We start from the raw sequence: 13,598 nt of genomic DNA on the forward strand, positions 1-13,598 counted from the left end.
TTCCATTCCACTCTGTCGCTCCCTCTCTCTCTCTCTCACACACACACACACACACACACACACAATCACACGCACGGCTGAGTCAGTCACTGGAAGAATATACAGCATAAACCTTGCTTCTCTCCTCTCAACTCTCTTAGCTCCCCTCATCTCTCTTCAGCACTCCCATCAGATCTTTCTCTCTCCCCGTCTCTCTATATCACACACACACACACGCACACACACTTTCTCTCTCTGACTCCCTCTCTCTCGTTCCCCTTTTCTGGGGGAGACCTGATATCTCTGGCGGTTTGCCGCATGCAAGTCGCCCAGGCACGGCTGAATATCATCTGTCAGATCCGCACGCCGTCTCTCCAGTTGCCGATCACTGCACGGGCAGACGCACCACACTCACATTTACTGGGATTCAACGGGATATAACGGCATTCATCCGCCGACCGACTGACAGGAGAGTCTAAACCCCGGCTTCATTCCAGCAGAGGGGGGATTTCTCTTACTCAGATGTAATAATAAAAGCAAACCCGCTCTTCAGGCACCCAAAAGCCGCACCTTTAAACATTACGCACGGCTAATTCTGCTCTATTTATTTCCTTTTCCCTCTGTGTCTTGCACGGACAAACCGGGGACCGGAGGTGGGGGGGGGGGAGGTACTCCCACGGCATGGAGTCCTGATTTCACCAAGCGAACCACCAGGAGGAATGAAACTGAAAAAGACCCGTCGCCGTGGTGGAATATTAATAACATAATCCCGACAGTAATCCGGGGGATGTTGCGGTAGAGTTTGAGACTCTAGAGAGCATCCTAACTTTTTTTAGTCTCCGTTTTTAATCTCTTCCCCTCGCTTCTTCTTTGCCCGTGGGACTTCTATTTTCGTGACTGATTTGCAGTGCTTCACTCTCTGTCATGGACCGGTCGACGTCTTTGGATATAGAAGCGCTCAAGGTAAGACGCCCGCAGCACATAGGCTACTTGTTCCGGGGGAGAGAGTTGCGATCTCCCAGTTGATGGGTGGCTGCATGGACTGATGGATGATTGGGTGGTCTGTTGATTAATTGGGAACGGTGATAGCTGTTATCACTGCATGGCCGGTGGGATCAATCTAAGGGAGAATAAAGCGGGTGTGCTGAGTGAGGACACCGCGGCCGGGTGTCTGTTTGGGCTCGTTGGATGACCCAGTGATTTTAGGACGGTGGTGGGCATGGCTGAGGTTGGCGATGAACAGAGGGGCTTGCCACTGTCAGAGAACCCAGCTCCAGGTTGTGCAACACTATCCTGAGCACATCTCTCCTCCACACATGCACAAACCCAAACTCGTATGTTGGCGAGGAAATAAAGCAAGGTGTATATGTGTGTATGTATGTGTATGTGTTTGGGGTGAAGGGGGTGGGGGGGATGTGAGTATTCGGTGCGTGGAGTGAATTCCAATATGCTCTGCCTGCACGGATTGTTGCAGAGGTGTTGTGGACGTCGGTGGGACGCTCTACAGGGGTCTGGGGTCTCTCTCATTCCCTCGCCTTTTTGCGCGCTCTAATCTCCCTTACCTTGTGTTAATTTCCCAGGTCTGTGCTTCAAAGTGGAGCACTTGAAGAACTTGTCAACTGTCAAGAGAGAAATACATATTCAACCTGTGTGCGCTTGTGTGTAGGATAATTGCCTACTGTGTGTGGACGGTGGGGGATCTGGGTCGCTGTTTATACAGCTCTTCTCTCTCTCTCTCTCTCTCATTCTCAGTTTTTCCCCACCTCCTCTGCCTGATATGCTTGGCCAGTATCATGTGGATGTCAGTGGGGATATGACCAATGAATATTTATGCTCAAAATTTATTAGTATATGAGATGTTCTGCTCCTTACATCGGGCTGTTTTAGTGGGTTTTACACATATATTGTTAGATGAAGCCCTAGATAGAGATTAACATTTTGGGTAACATAATCAAAACAAAACTATGGGAACCTGCAGAAAATAGGCTACATCTTGTGGAGTATCAAGAACACAAGCTGAGGAAGTGTTTGAGTGATTCCCTAAACATATTCAAAAAGCCAAATTGCTATCACCCCAGACATCAAATGCCACATGTTTCATGTCACACAAAGTTTTCATCAGTGAATTTATTGGAGACACGAATTGTAGGTGGAAATGTTTTCTTTCAATGTGCTACTGCTGTTGCTGATTACCAGTGATTGGATAAATCAGCAAATCGTTGGGATTTCCCATAGGTTTGACATTTCACGTTGCATTTATGTGATCAAATTTCTGAGAAGGGGACTCCAAATTGACTTTCACTCAGCTGGATGGTTGCACATTCCAAAGATGGAGATTTACATTCTGTTAAAAAAAAGACCTTCTCTATTAGCGAACTTGACCTGCAGAACCATGTGAGTATTTATGTTTCACTCACATGTATGAGCTGATGTCATGTTTGGTGCAACCTACCTCTGGTATTTATTGGATATTTTTCAGGGTTTACTTAGTTTAAATAGTGTGTCTGATCATGAACAATATGTAGTGAGTGCTAAATTAAGTTCTATCTGACTTTTTGGTTTTAATCTTTAAGCAGTTATGTTAATCAAAAAACCTTGCTGGTAAAACCTGGATCTGGATTCCTGTCCTCATAATTTTTGCCATTCTGAATTTAGGTAAATCCAACTTTGTATTGACCATTACCACAACAGAGAAAAGTGAACATGAACTCAGCTGCATGTACAGTATGTAACTGCAGGGAGGGAGGGGGCAAGTTCAAACTCACATATCCCATAATCAGAAGATTATCTTAAATATTTGAAGTATTGATTATACTTGAGCAAAAACTTCGTCAATCCATGCTGCTTGTTTCCTGCAGAGCTGGTTTCATATCGTTGGCAGTGCTGATAATCCCAGAGTCCTTGTGCATCTGTAGCTGGCACTCAAATGTACACACAAACCCAATGTCTTCTGCAGTGTGTGCTGTTTGTAGTGTGTAGTCTTTGTTTGTGTGTGTGGACAAGCTTATCTATACTTGCTGAGACCTATCTTTATAGCTTTAGATGTATTTAAATCAGTACAGATCAGTACAGCATCCTGTCAAGTACAGAAAAACTGTGTGTGTGAGGGTGTGTGTATGTGCCGGATCGTTGGCCGGCTGGTCTTTCAAACTTTGAAACTAAACTGGAGACAAAAACACACGCACACACACACACACACACACCCACACACACACACACACACACTCACACACACACACACACACACACACATGTTCATGCAGTAATCCAATTTAGAGAAAAGCCAGAGTTATTTCAGTCAATTGTGTGTGTGTCTGCGTGTGTGTGTGTGTGCGTGCCTCATCATAGGAAATGAAAGGCGAACAAGGACAATATTGGGACACTGGGACGGCACTGTATTATTTCAAATATACAAGTCTGTGTTTGTGTTTGTGTGTGTGTGTGGATTTGACCAAAGACCTATCTGCTTATAAATCAGCGGAGGTTTCAATATCAGAGGAGCAGTTTAAGTGCTATTGATCTTTAGTAATAGCTGCACCATAAATTATATGCAGTATAATAAAAGCAGTCAGATGGAATTTGACCCTCTAAACCAGGCTCTCAACTTGTAACAGGAACAGGTATTGGAAATGCAAAGTTAGTTTAATTTTTGAAAGTGCTACATCAAAATTTTAATTTAACCTTGTACCCACTCTAACTCAGATTGGTTCAGATCTTTACTGTCTCACAAGAGGAAATCATTTTTACAAAAAGAGAGGTGGAGAGTATGAGTATGTTCACAAATCACAATTCGAGAATGGGTTTTTAGTGCAAGCAAGGAAAACAGCAACATGAATAAAGTCAAAGACAAGTAAAAAGTCACTTTAAATGAGGATCAGACTATATTGTATCCAAATTAAGAATGCTTATTACATTTCAAAAAAGAAACCTCTCTAAGCAAGAGAGACAAGAGAAAAGAGAATCATATTTATTTTATTCTCATCTCATATCAGGCCAATAAATTGGTCACTGTGACTGGCAAAAACTTTCAAAGGCTACTTTTTTTGTCAATTAAAATCAAGACCTAAAATTAGAGTTACACTGCTAAAACATGATTGGCTAGTAGACAATTGCTGCTAATCTAGACATATTTACCAAATGATTTCTCAGTATTAAAGGCCAACTAGCTGTCAGAACAAAGCAGAGCCTCCAAATTACCTGCCAATGTGGCTGCCAAGGTAAACCAACTTATAATATAAGCCTCAGCTAGAATGAGCCAGCATTTGCATGGTGGCTGCTTTCCCACCCTGGTTGCACTCTTTTACTCAACCCCATTTGGTAATCACCCAGTGTAGCCACAGTTTTGCATTTCTGGCCACCAAGCAGTTCAATTGGAGCAATTGGGGGTTCAGTGCCTTTTCCAAGGCCACTTCAACAGTAGCTGCTGATGGATGGGAGAACATTAGTCGTTCATTTAGGTCAGCCAGCTCCAACCCTGCATGTCTAACCTTCAGACAAGCCCAATACCATGTCTGAGGCACCCCTTCAGTTCAACTGTGTTAGAAGAATAGAATAGAATAGAATAATACTTTATTAATCCTTTTGCAGGATAAGGTTAACAGCAGCCCACTAGAACAAACAGAAAGATAAAACGATAAAAATAGCAAACAAAAGAGGCAAAATTCAGGCAAATGATCAAAGTAACGTGCAATGTGCAAGTTTTCTTGTTTATTAAAAAGTCTGATGGCCGCTGGCAGGAAGGACTTCCTGCTGCCTTCAGTCCTGCATTGTGGTGATTTAAGTCTACGGCTGAAATTGCTTTGTTAGTTGAGTTTCCTGAGCATCCTCACCTCAGCTACCTGCTGAACGTAGTATAACTCAGCCCCAATGGTGGAGTTCACTCTCTTTATCAGTTTGTTCAGTCTGTTTCTGTCCATAGAATGACCTCCCTCCCACCACACCAAAGCTCACCGGCCAACACAGTCTGATAAAAGGTGCACACCAGAATATTGAAGGATTTTAGGAGTCTCAGAAAGTACAGACTGTTTTGACCCTTCCTGTACAGTGCCTCCAAGTGGCTGGAACAGTCATACAGCTGGACTCCCAGGTACCTGTAGCTGGAGACAACCTCTACCTCTGTGGCTTAAATGGTGACTGGAGTCGATGCAGGCTCCTTCTCTGGAAATCAATCACCATTTCCTTAGTTTTGGAGATGCTAAGCTGGAGGTGATTAAGGTTGCACTGGTCAATAAAGTCCACTATCAAACCCCTCCTTCTCTCGTCCTCTTCTATTACAACTAACAACTGCTGAATCATCAGAAAATGTCCGAAGAAAGCAAGAGTCTGAGTTGTACTGGGAGTCCGATGTGTAGATTGTGAAGAGAAAACGGGACAAGTACCTTGGGGAGCCACTGTGCTTCTCAGGAGTTTGGTGGAAACACTGTTCTTCAGGCAAACATAGCAAGGTCTAGGAGCTCCTGTCGAGAGTAAATAATAAATGAAAAAGCCCCAATCATACTTTCTACGTACTATGTCTGTTTGTTGTCTTCCTTGTTCTTGAAGGTCTGGATAGTGTGTCTGTAGATGAATGCATGCAGGCCAAAACTCAGTGTCCCTGTGCACGTTTGCAGTCCCAGTAGTAAAGCAGCTGCTCGGTTCACTCATGTGATAACGTCTACATCAACATCTGTGACACTGTTTTCGTGATAGTTCTTTAACTATTAGGAAATTTGTCTACCTTTGCATAAGGAACCACCTGTTATTTTAAAGCTACTTAAAATTTCCCGCTTGGTCAGAAGGCTGAACCTCCAAAACAAGCAAATATCTCTGCACTGCTGCCAGTGTTTTTCAGTGAGTCTGACTTCACAGGAGACATTGACAGCACCTTTACACCATAAGAAAAGAATTTAATATTTATACAGAATGTTTTCTTAAACAACAATAACGTAATTCATTTTATTTTTATAGTTCAAGTCCAAGCTTACCTTGGAAGAGTGTCAGGAAGAATGAAAACAAAAATACAACAAAAAAATAAGAGCGTCCTCTGTCATTTGGAAATGGTTTGTCAACAATTCAGATATAAATCAAACACTACGATTTGCAAGTTGTGTCAGAAACCTGCACCAAGAATTGGTGGAAACTCATCAAATTTATTCCACCACGACAAACACACACAATCAATATGTTGGAGCAGAAACAGAAACAAACTCCTTGAATTCAGAAGGGTTTGTCAAAATCTATAGGTAAAGTATGAGGAATAAAGAAGAATAAAGATTATTTTTTGTGATAGTTACTTTTATTGACTGGTATGTCTGAACTATTCATCACATAGAATATGGACTGTATCCACAATGAAAAAGACCGATCAAAATATTTCCCAAACACAGAAAAGGTTTCAGATAATATTCTTTATTTCTATCAGTCTTCCATATTATTCATTCCATTTTTGTACATGTTTTTCAAGATGGTTCAAACATGAGGTCAGATCTATGAAATCCAAACTTTCTGGCTTCGCCAGTACAAGGAATCGTTTATTTATTTATTTATTTTTTTAATCTCATCACTTCATCATTGTGACAGGTATAATACCCCTGTGAGAGCTGCAGAAAAAATTAATTTAGTTATGAAAAGGTTCAGGGTCTGTGTGCAGTCCTGAGTTACACTATGATGTTTAAACATAATGTGGACAGAGAAACTGTCATTATAATAAAGGTAAAGGCTTTCAGTTGCGAATGCAAAATCCAGTAGTCAGTCAGCTTTTTGTCCACATCAGTCCATTTCACAGTTAATTGCAGTTCCTGGAAAAAGGTCACTTTTATTATGCAATTGTGTGTATGTGTGTTTGAACTTTATACACAATCTAAGTGTTATTATTATAAAACATGATAAAAACAAGAACAACACCTCCTCCCCATATTTACATATTTGTGCTATTGTATATTTGTGTGTGTACTGTTGAGGTAGCAGTGTTTGAAGGTCTAATAGCCAACGGGCTACTGTTGGCTTTCTAAAGGTTAACTTACAGACTTTTAACTGTGTGTATATGTGCACATACATATTCATGTGTGAGAGCAATTTTGCTATGTTTGCATTGTAACAGAGTAAAGTAATTTACTTGGTGGAACTTACCTTGGCCCTGCTTGCAATCATGTGTGTGTTTTTCTGTCTGTGGGTGAGATACCTGCCACACCACATTATGAAGTGACGGATGGCAAAACTAACATTCTACTACACCACGTTTACCATAGCATAGCATGTTGGCATTTTTACAATATATTGTACACTAATTTGCTTTCATAGAAAGTATTTGAAAAGTTTGAGGCCAGTTTTTCATACACTCTGATAATACATTGAAAACTGACACTAGACACTAAAAAGGTCATTTAGATCTTTTTGTGTATTTCTTAAAAAAGGTGGGATTGACACACATTTATTTTTCAGATCTTTGAAAAGTGCATACACATACAATCTGAAACCGGTTACAGTCATTGAGGATAATACAAAAAAATTCTAAGACCATTTTCCACGTTGGATTTTAAAGTACATAATCAGATTAAAACTGAATTAGTTACAAATTAGACTGGTCCACACATGTTTTTTTTTTTAACCATCTATGCATCCATGTGTATTTTGCCTACTACCACATACAGTACTACATTAAATGAGTCTGTGAGTGTTTATGGATATCTTACTAAGTTTTTTGTAGCTGGTATATTTGTAACTTGAAACTTGTAACTTCATTTGTTAAGCACTTTAAAACGACTAGGTTGTGCTGTACGGGTTAAAAATACAAAGTGAACAGAGATAAAAAAAGCACAAAAAGTATACAATGAAACCAATAAAAAGGTTAATAATAAAGAAAATACAGAAATAATTATCTCAACAACAACAACAGTGCCAAGCCCAGTGAAATCAAGTGGGATTTAAGAAGGTATTTAAAAACTGGCAAGGATGAGGCTTGTTAAATGTGCAAGGGCAGCTTGTTTCGGGGCTTCCAGCACAAAACCTCGGTCTTACGAGCTTACGTTTAGTTTTCGGTACAGTCAGAAGCCGCAGGTCAGCTGATCTGAGCAACTGTGCTGGAACGTATGGATGCAGCATGTTAAAATGTAAGACTTTAAGAGCCATCCAGGCCTTTATATTCTGTAAACATTCCAGCAATAAACTGACAGAAAAATCATTCTTCTTATAGAGGGAAATATAGATCTGACAGTCATCAGCATAGCAGTGAAAAGAAACAGCATGTCTTTTGAGGATGGAGCCAAGGGGCAGCAATAAAAGAGGAAAAGAAAAGAGGATAGGGCCTAACATAGAGCCTTGTGGAACCCCACAGGACAGAGGAGCAGAAGAGGATTTGAAGTCAATTGGACACAAAAAGTTCTATCCTTTAAATAGGACCTGAACCAATTTAGAGCTAAGCCCTTTATACCGACCCACCATTCTAAGCATGAGATTAAAATATCATGGACCACTGTCTCAAATGCAGCAGTTAAATCCAGTAGTACAAGGACGACACAGTCACTAGAATCAGAGGCTAGAAAAATTTCATTGAAAATACTCAAAAGAGCCAAGTCAGTACTTTGTTTCATTCTAAAACCAGATTGGAAAGTCTCAAATAGGTTTTGCTCATTTAAAAATGTATGACCTGACTATAAACAATTTTCTCTAAAATCTTTGATTAAAAAAGCCGATCTGGAGATAAGTCTAAAATTAACAAGAGAATGTGGACCTAGCCCAGGTTTTTTGATGAGAGGTTGAACTACGGCATATTTAAAAAGTTTGGATGACCACACCAGAGGTTGGACTACTATTAATAACGGTAAAAACCGATGGCCCTTATGTAAGAAAAACCTCTGTTTAGTGTATTCCCCCCAACAGCCTATAACCTTTTTTTTAAAAAAAGATTAACTTCAGAAATTATGCTCATGGAGAAATGGGACGGGACACCGAACAAACCATTTATCTGGCATCAGCTAGTCAAGTCTTCACAACTTTAAAACAGCATGTATAACTCCATTTCTTGTATTCAAAGCTCATCAAATTTGAACACAGTTCATTTGGGAGATTATAACAAGCACAGAATGCAGACTGCCACCTAATAGCAGGGTCTGCAGTTATGGACCAGATGGATGCTGTGAAACTGCAAGTGTAGGTGGATGCTATGTTGAAAAAAGGGGCCTGTGCAGACCAATAACCTACATGCCATGTATAACCATTATTAGTATAGTGTCCAATAGATTTTGGGAGACAACCAAAGGTTAATGAGCTGTGAGCAAATTTTATTATTTTTAGGACTGGTGCTGCCAAGCCAGTGTTTTACAGAAACTAGTAAGTGCTGCCAGTTAAGCTGTGTGCTCTGCAAGTAAATGGTGTTGGAAGCTAAACACACTCTGCATGAAATTACACACTGAACACTAACTACATTCAAGTCAAATTTACTCAAGCAGCCAAGATGTTTCAGGGACACAGACAGCATCCTCTGAGTCACAATTTCTTATATAGAGGTCTTTTAAAACCTACAGGGAGGAAATTACAGACGGCAAAGGTGTGCGTGTGTCTTTGTGTGTGTGTTTGGCTGCACTGGTCCACAGTAGATGGGCACCTGGGGAAGTGGAGGTAGAGTGGACTGCAGAGGTGAATTGTAAGCCCAGAGAAAACATGATGGTGTTTAACTTGGCCCTGGGGAGGCTCCAGGGTCCACACCACTGTACTGTGGTAATAATTAGACACACTGAGTTGTGCAGACCATCACTTACTGCTAATAATACCTAGTAGGGAAAAAGTGTGCGCATGCATTAATACATACCTTTTACGTTCAAACTAACACAAATGCGTTTGCCTCAGGTGTATTTACTGTGCACCTTTGCCCTAGAACACCACTCTTGGCAGTAATCACACACACACACACACCTATAGAGCCCAAAGCTCCCAAACGAGCACTCAGTCTTACCAGTGACTGATGCCTCACCTCACTACCTCCTGGCAGCTGAGTGGCAGCCTTTCCTCAGTGAGCCTCAGGGTGTGTGTCACTGCAGGTTTATGTATTTCTGTGTACGTGTGACTTTTATTTCCCATGTTAGCCAACCCTGATGTTAGGGAATACTGTGTCTGCTTCCTGTTCTGACTTACTGCTGTAGATCCACAGTCCCTCTTGCACTGCAGTCATTCTAACTCTTGCGTGTGGGTGCATAAGTGCGAACAAATGTGTGTGTTAATGTGTCTCTGCCTATATACTAAAGTCATTCAAATGCAAATCATATGGCACTATATTTCCTTGCAGCAAATTAGAGCCTATATAATGCAACCAGTCTGATTGTGTTTATGTCACATTTGTCATATTTTGACACTTGTTATCTGCGCTACAGTCCTGTCTTGACTTTCACTCTTGCTACTTGGTTATGCTAGTGTGTTTTTTCACTCTAGGCAGTGTGTGTGTTTATGTGGGTGGTCTCATGGCACCAGCCCTTTAAGTGGCTTCTCCATACTCCCTGTCCCAGCATAAGCAAAATGACTACGATAATAAACCAATTTATACACTTTAAGAGGATATGAGTTTCCTTCCGTTGCCGGGGTGAACTGTCTACTGAAGTGCTGGCTGTAGGTGTGTGTCTTGTTGCTTTAATAAACCAGTTACCCAAATCTGTCATTTTCGCTTGGCATTTTAAGGAAATATAGATAAAGTTGGCCTGTGGTTCCAGCTGTAGTAGGCAAGATTTTGCAATACAATTGCAGTCACCTTACCCACCTAAATCATAACGTTGCACTACAACAGAGAGTAGCTGAATGAATAAAAAATTTGGGTGTAAAATACAAGCTGTCAGTGTGCTCACAGCAGTGAGCAAGCACTTCAGACAGAGAAAACACAGCTCAGCAGCACTAAATCTCTTCCCCTAATTCTTAGGTATTCTTGGTTGTGTGCAATGTACTGAGATCAGTACTTCTGGATAGTCTCAAGAAGTTACACAAGCCTTAGAATCTCCAATAAGTAGCTTAAAATCCAATACAATTATTTGCAGTATGATTAACCTGTTTCTATTCTTACACATCACTTTATCATGTTACATGAATAATAATGTGGTGAATGTGATGGACTTCCTGTTAAAGTGAGTTAGAAAACATTACTAAAGAGAAAATGATAAATGGTAGCATGCCTTGCAATTATAACAAGGTTGTAGAAGAGTGTACTGCATACTAGACTTACACAGTAAGTACTTACACAGCTATACTTTGATTTACACGTCGGGACCAGCATGGCAACATATTAACAACCACAAAGCAAGATGCTTGTTGTTCATCAGGTATAATGTCTAGCATGTTCACAGCTTAGTTTTGTGTGGTAAAATGTTGACATTTGTTATTTTTTTCTAAACTACTTTTCAGGTGTTTGCTACAACAAATAATTTCAAATCTAAACTTTTGACGTGATTGTGCCAAAGGTACAATTATGACCAACGATAACACCTAAGTTGTTCAATCTGAGGAGGCCACATGACTTTCATGGCAGTCTACCCAATAGTTGTTGAGGTACTTCAGAACCCGTGACCTTCTAGCTGTGAAGCAGAAACTCCAATCACTCTACTAAAATACCATGTCAGAATAATATGATGTCAGTGTTACCATAGCAGATCATGGAATCCTTGATGTGTCATACTGGTTAATTCCTTGGCCCCTGATTTAACGACTGCTCAGATTCTGGCATTGACACTGAAATGCTTATTGTAGATCAGCTGCACCAGTGACAGGCTGCACTAATCATCTGTATAAAGCTATATTTTAATTCAGTTTATAACTTCTACATGGCTAGAGTTGTGCTTTTGATTTCACCTAATTGTGCATTTCTACCTGCTCCTCATTACATTGTCATTACACTTTGATTTCATTAGATTACATCATTATGTGCACTGCTGCAGGCGTTCCCCCCTGTCCTGCAATGACAAGTTAATAGACTGCTTTGCACTGGGGGACTAAACAGGGACTCACATACATTGTTAATCTCAGTCATTTAATTCCCCCCAAATTACCATGATCATTTAAAGATTATTGCAATATGACTCTCTTTGTCAACATTATAATTTAACATGAAATTATATTACAATGACAAGGGAATCATGATCTGGTAATTATTACCTGATCCTGCTATGACGGGCTAATGATCACCTGTGTAACTGTGCCAGTTACACAAATCAATGCCTCTTTATTTTAGCTTTGGTGCAAACACAGATTATAAATGAAGGTTAATGATTTTTTTAGCAACAACAGCATATTGTCCTTAATTTTCGTCTAATTGTCTTTAAAAGTAATTCAATTGAATACACAGTTGTAATATAACTTTAAAAGCTTTTATTAGCCAAACAAGAATAGAGACATATTTGATAAAAAAAAGAAAGTGTGGTCAGTTTCATATACTGACTATAAAGTATTTCTCTAATTTCTAATCAAAGGTTCGGCAGAAAACTTTGTTACAAATGTGAATGAAAATGGGAATTTACTTAGGTCTAAGTATAAAAGGCATGTTGCATAATTTTTTTCCCTTTCACATCCTCCTTCAGCTCACACATGACATAACCTTTATTCTCTGATAGTATTTAGTCATTTGTTCCCAACATGCCAGTTATAACATGCCCCACAGGTTGAAGTGATACTAGAATGAATGGCTATTAGTCATTTTTTTCAGACTCCATCTTGTCTTGTCTGTCACCTTCAAAACCAGTAGTAATGACATAAAATCTGCTTAAGTCAAAGGAAATATTAGGTTGCGATGAGATTTGGCATACTACCGCCTGCCACTGGGTGGATAAAAAGAGAGCCAAACCAGTCCAGTTGTGTTCATTAAAGAGCAGTTCAAATTCACACTGGCTCTGTCTATTCCACACATGTTTAGCCAGTTCCTTATGGTGTGAATTACTTCTCTTTCAGCATAACTTTTGTCATTTTCTACATTAGTCATATTGTCCAAAATCACCGTACATACACTAAAACCAACAACTAATCTTCGCTATTCACATTTGGCTTGTTGTCAGTCTGCAGCCTGGATTAGCTTGTCCGTCTGTGCCAGACACACAGAAAATGTGTGGTCAACCATAACTCCACTAGTGATTTTAGGCGCCCTTGGAATAAAGAAATAATGTGGCTAATTAGTTTTTTGATAATTTTCGGAGAACAATGGAGGTCTATGACACTAATCCAGGCTGCAGACTGACACCAAAACCCTTAAGCTTAAGTGTATGCGATTCATTAAGTTCAGACTAGTCCAGTCTGAACCTGGTAAATTTACACTGTAGTATATTTCTCTTGGCTCTATTTTTTATGGACAAATAAAGCTGAAGTTAAACCATAGTTTCAGCTTTATTTGACCGCTTTGGGCTGAAGGGTAAATCAACAATCTAAGACAGGGGATGACATGATGTGAATGATGATTAAGATGAAAACATGCCCTGCAGCAGGTAGACAACATGTGCCATCAGTGGCACTTTCAGCTCTACTGTATAGCTTAGCATCACTACGTTATCCTACCAGCAGCACAGTGCATTTATCTGCTCCCTGTATCTGCCTCTCTGTCCCTCAGCCCCCTGACAAGTAAATCATCTTCTCTCCTGCTGTGACAGCACAGTCCTGATGCCTGTCACTTGTACAGGCCAAGC

The 13,598-nt window shown here is 40.2% G+C and overlaps 1 protein-coding gene across 4 annotated transcripts in view; it reads left to right on the forward strand.

The window, feature by feature from the left end:
* Positions 1-13,598, forward strand: part of LOC137124272 (zeta-sarcoglycan) — a 315,366-nt gene continuing 301,768 nt past the window's right edge. For 2 of the 4 annotated variants that reach the window (XR_010913938.1, XM_067499090.1), the window contains exon 1: positions 8-942. Coding sequence is in view for 2 of the 4 variants with exons in the window: in XM_067499090.1 (XP_067355191.1) it covers positions 904-942 (39 nt within the window). In the remaining 2 variants the exon portion in view is untranslated. Of the gene's footprint in view, positions 943-13,598 lie in introns of all 4 variants that reach the window. The other 2 variants (XR_010913939.1, XM_067499091.1) reach the window with 2 other exon arrangements.

The sequence above is a fragment of the Channa argus genome, chromosome 3 (assembly GCF_033026475.1).
Source record: "Channa argus isolate prfri chromosome 3, Channa argus male v1.0, whole genome shotgun sequence".
Lineage (NCBI taxonomy): Eukaryota > Metazoa > Chordata > Actinopteri > Anabantiformes > Channidae > Channa > Channa argus.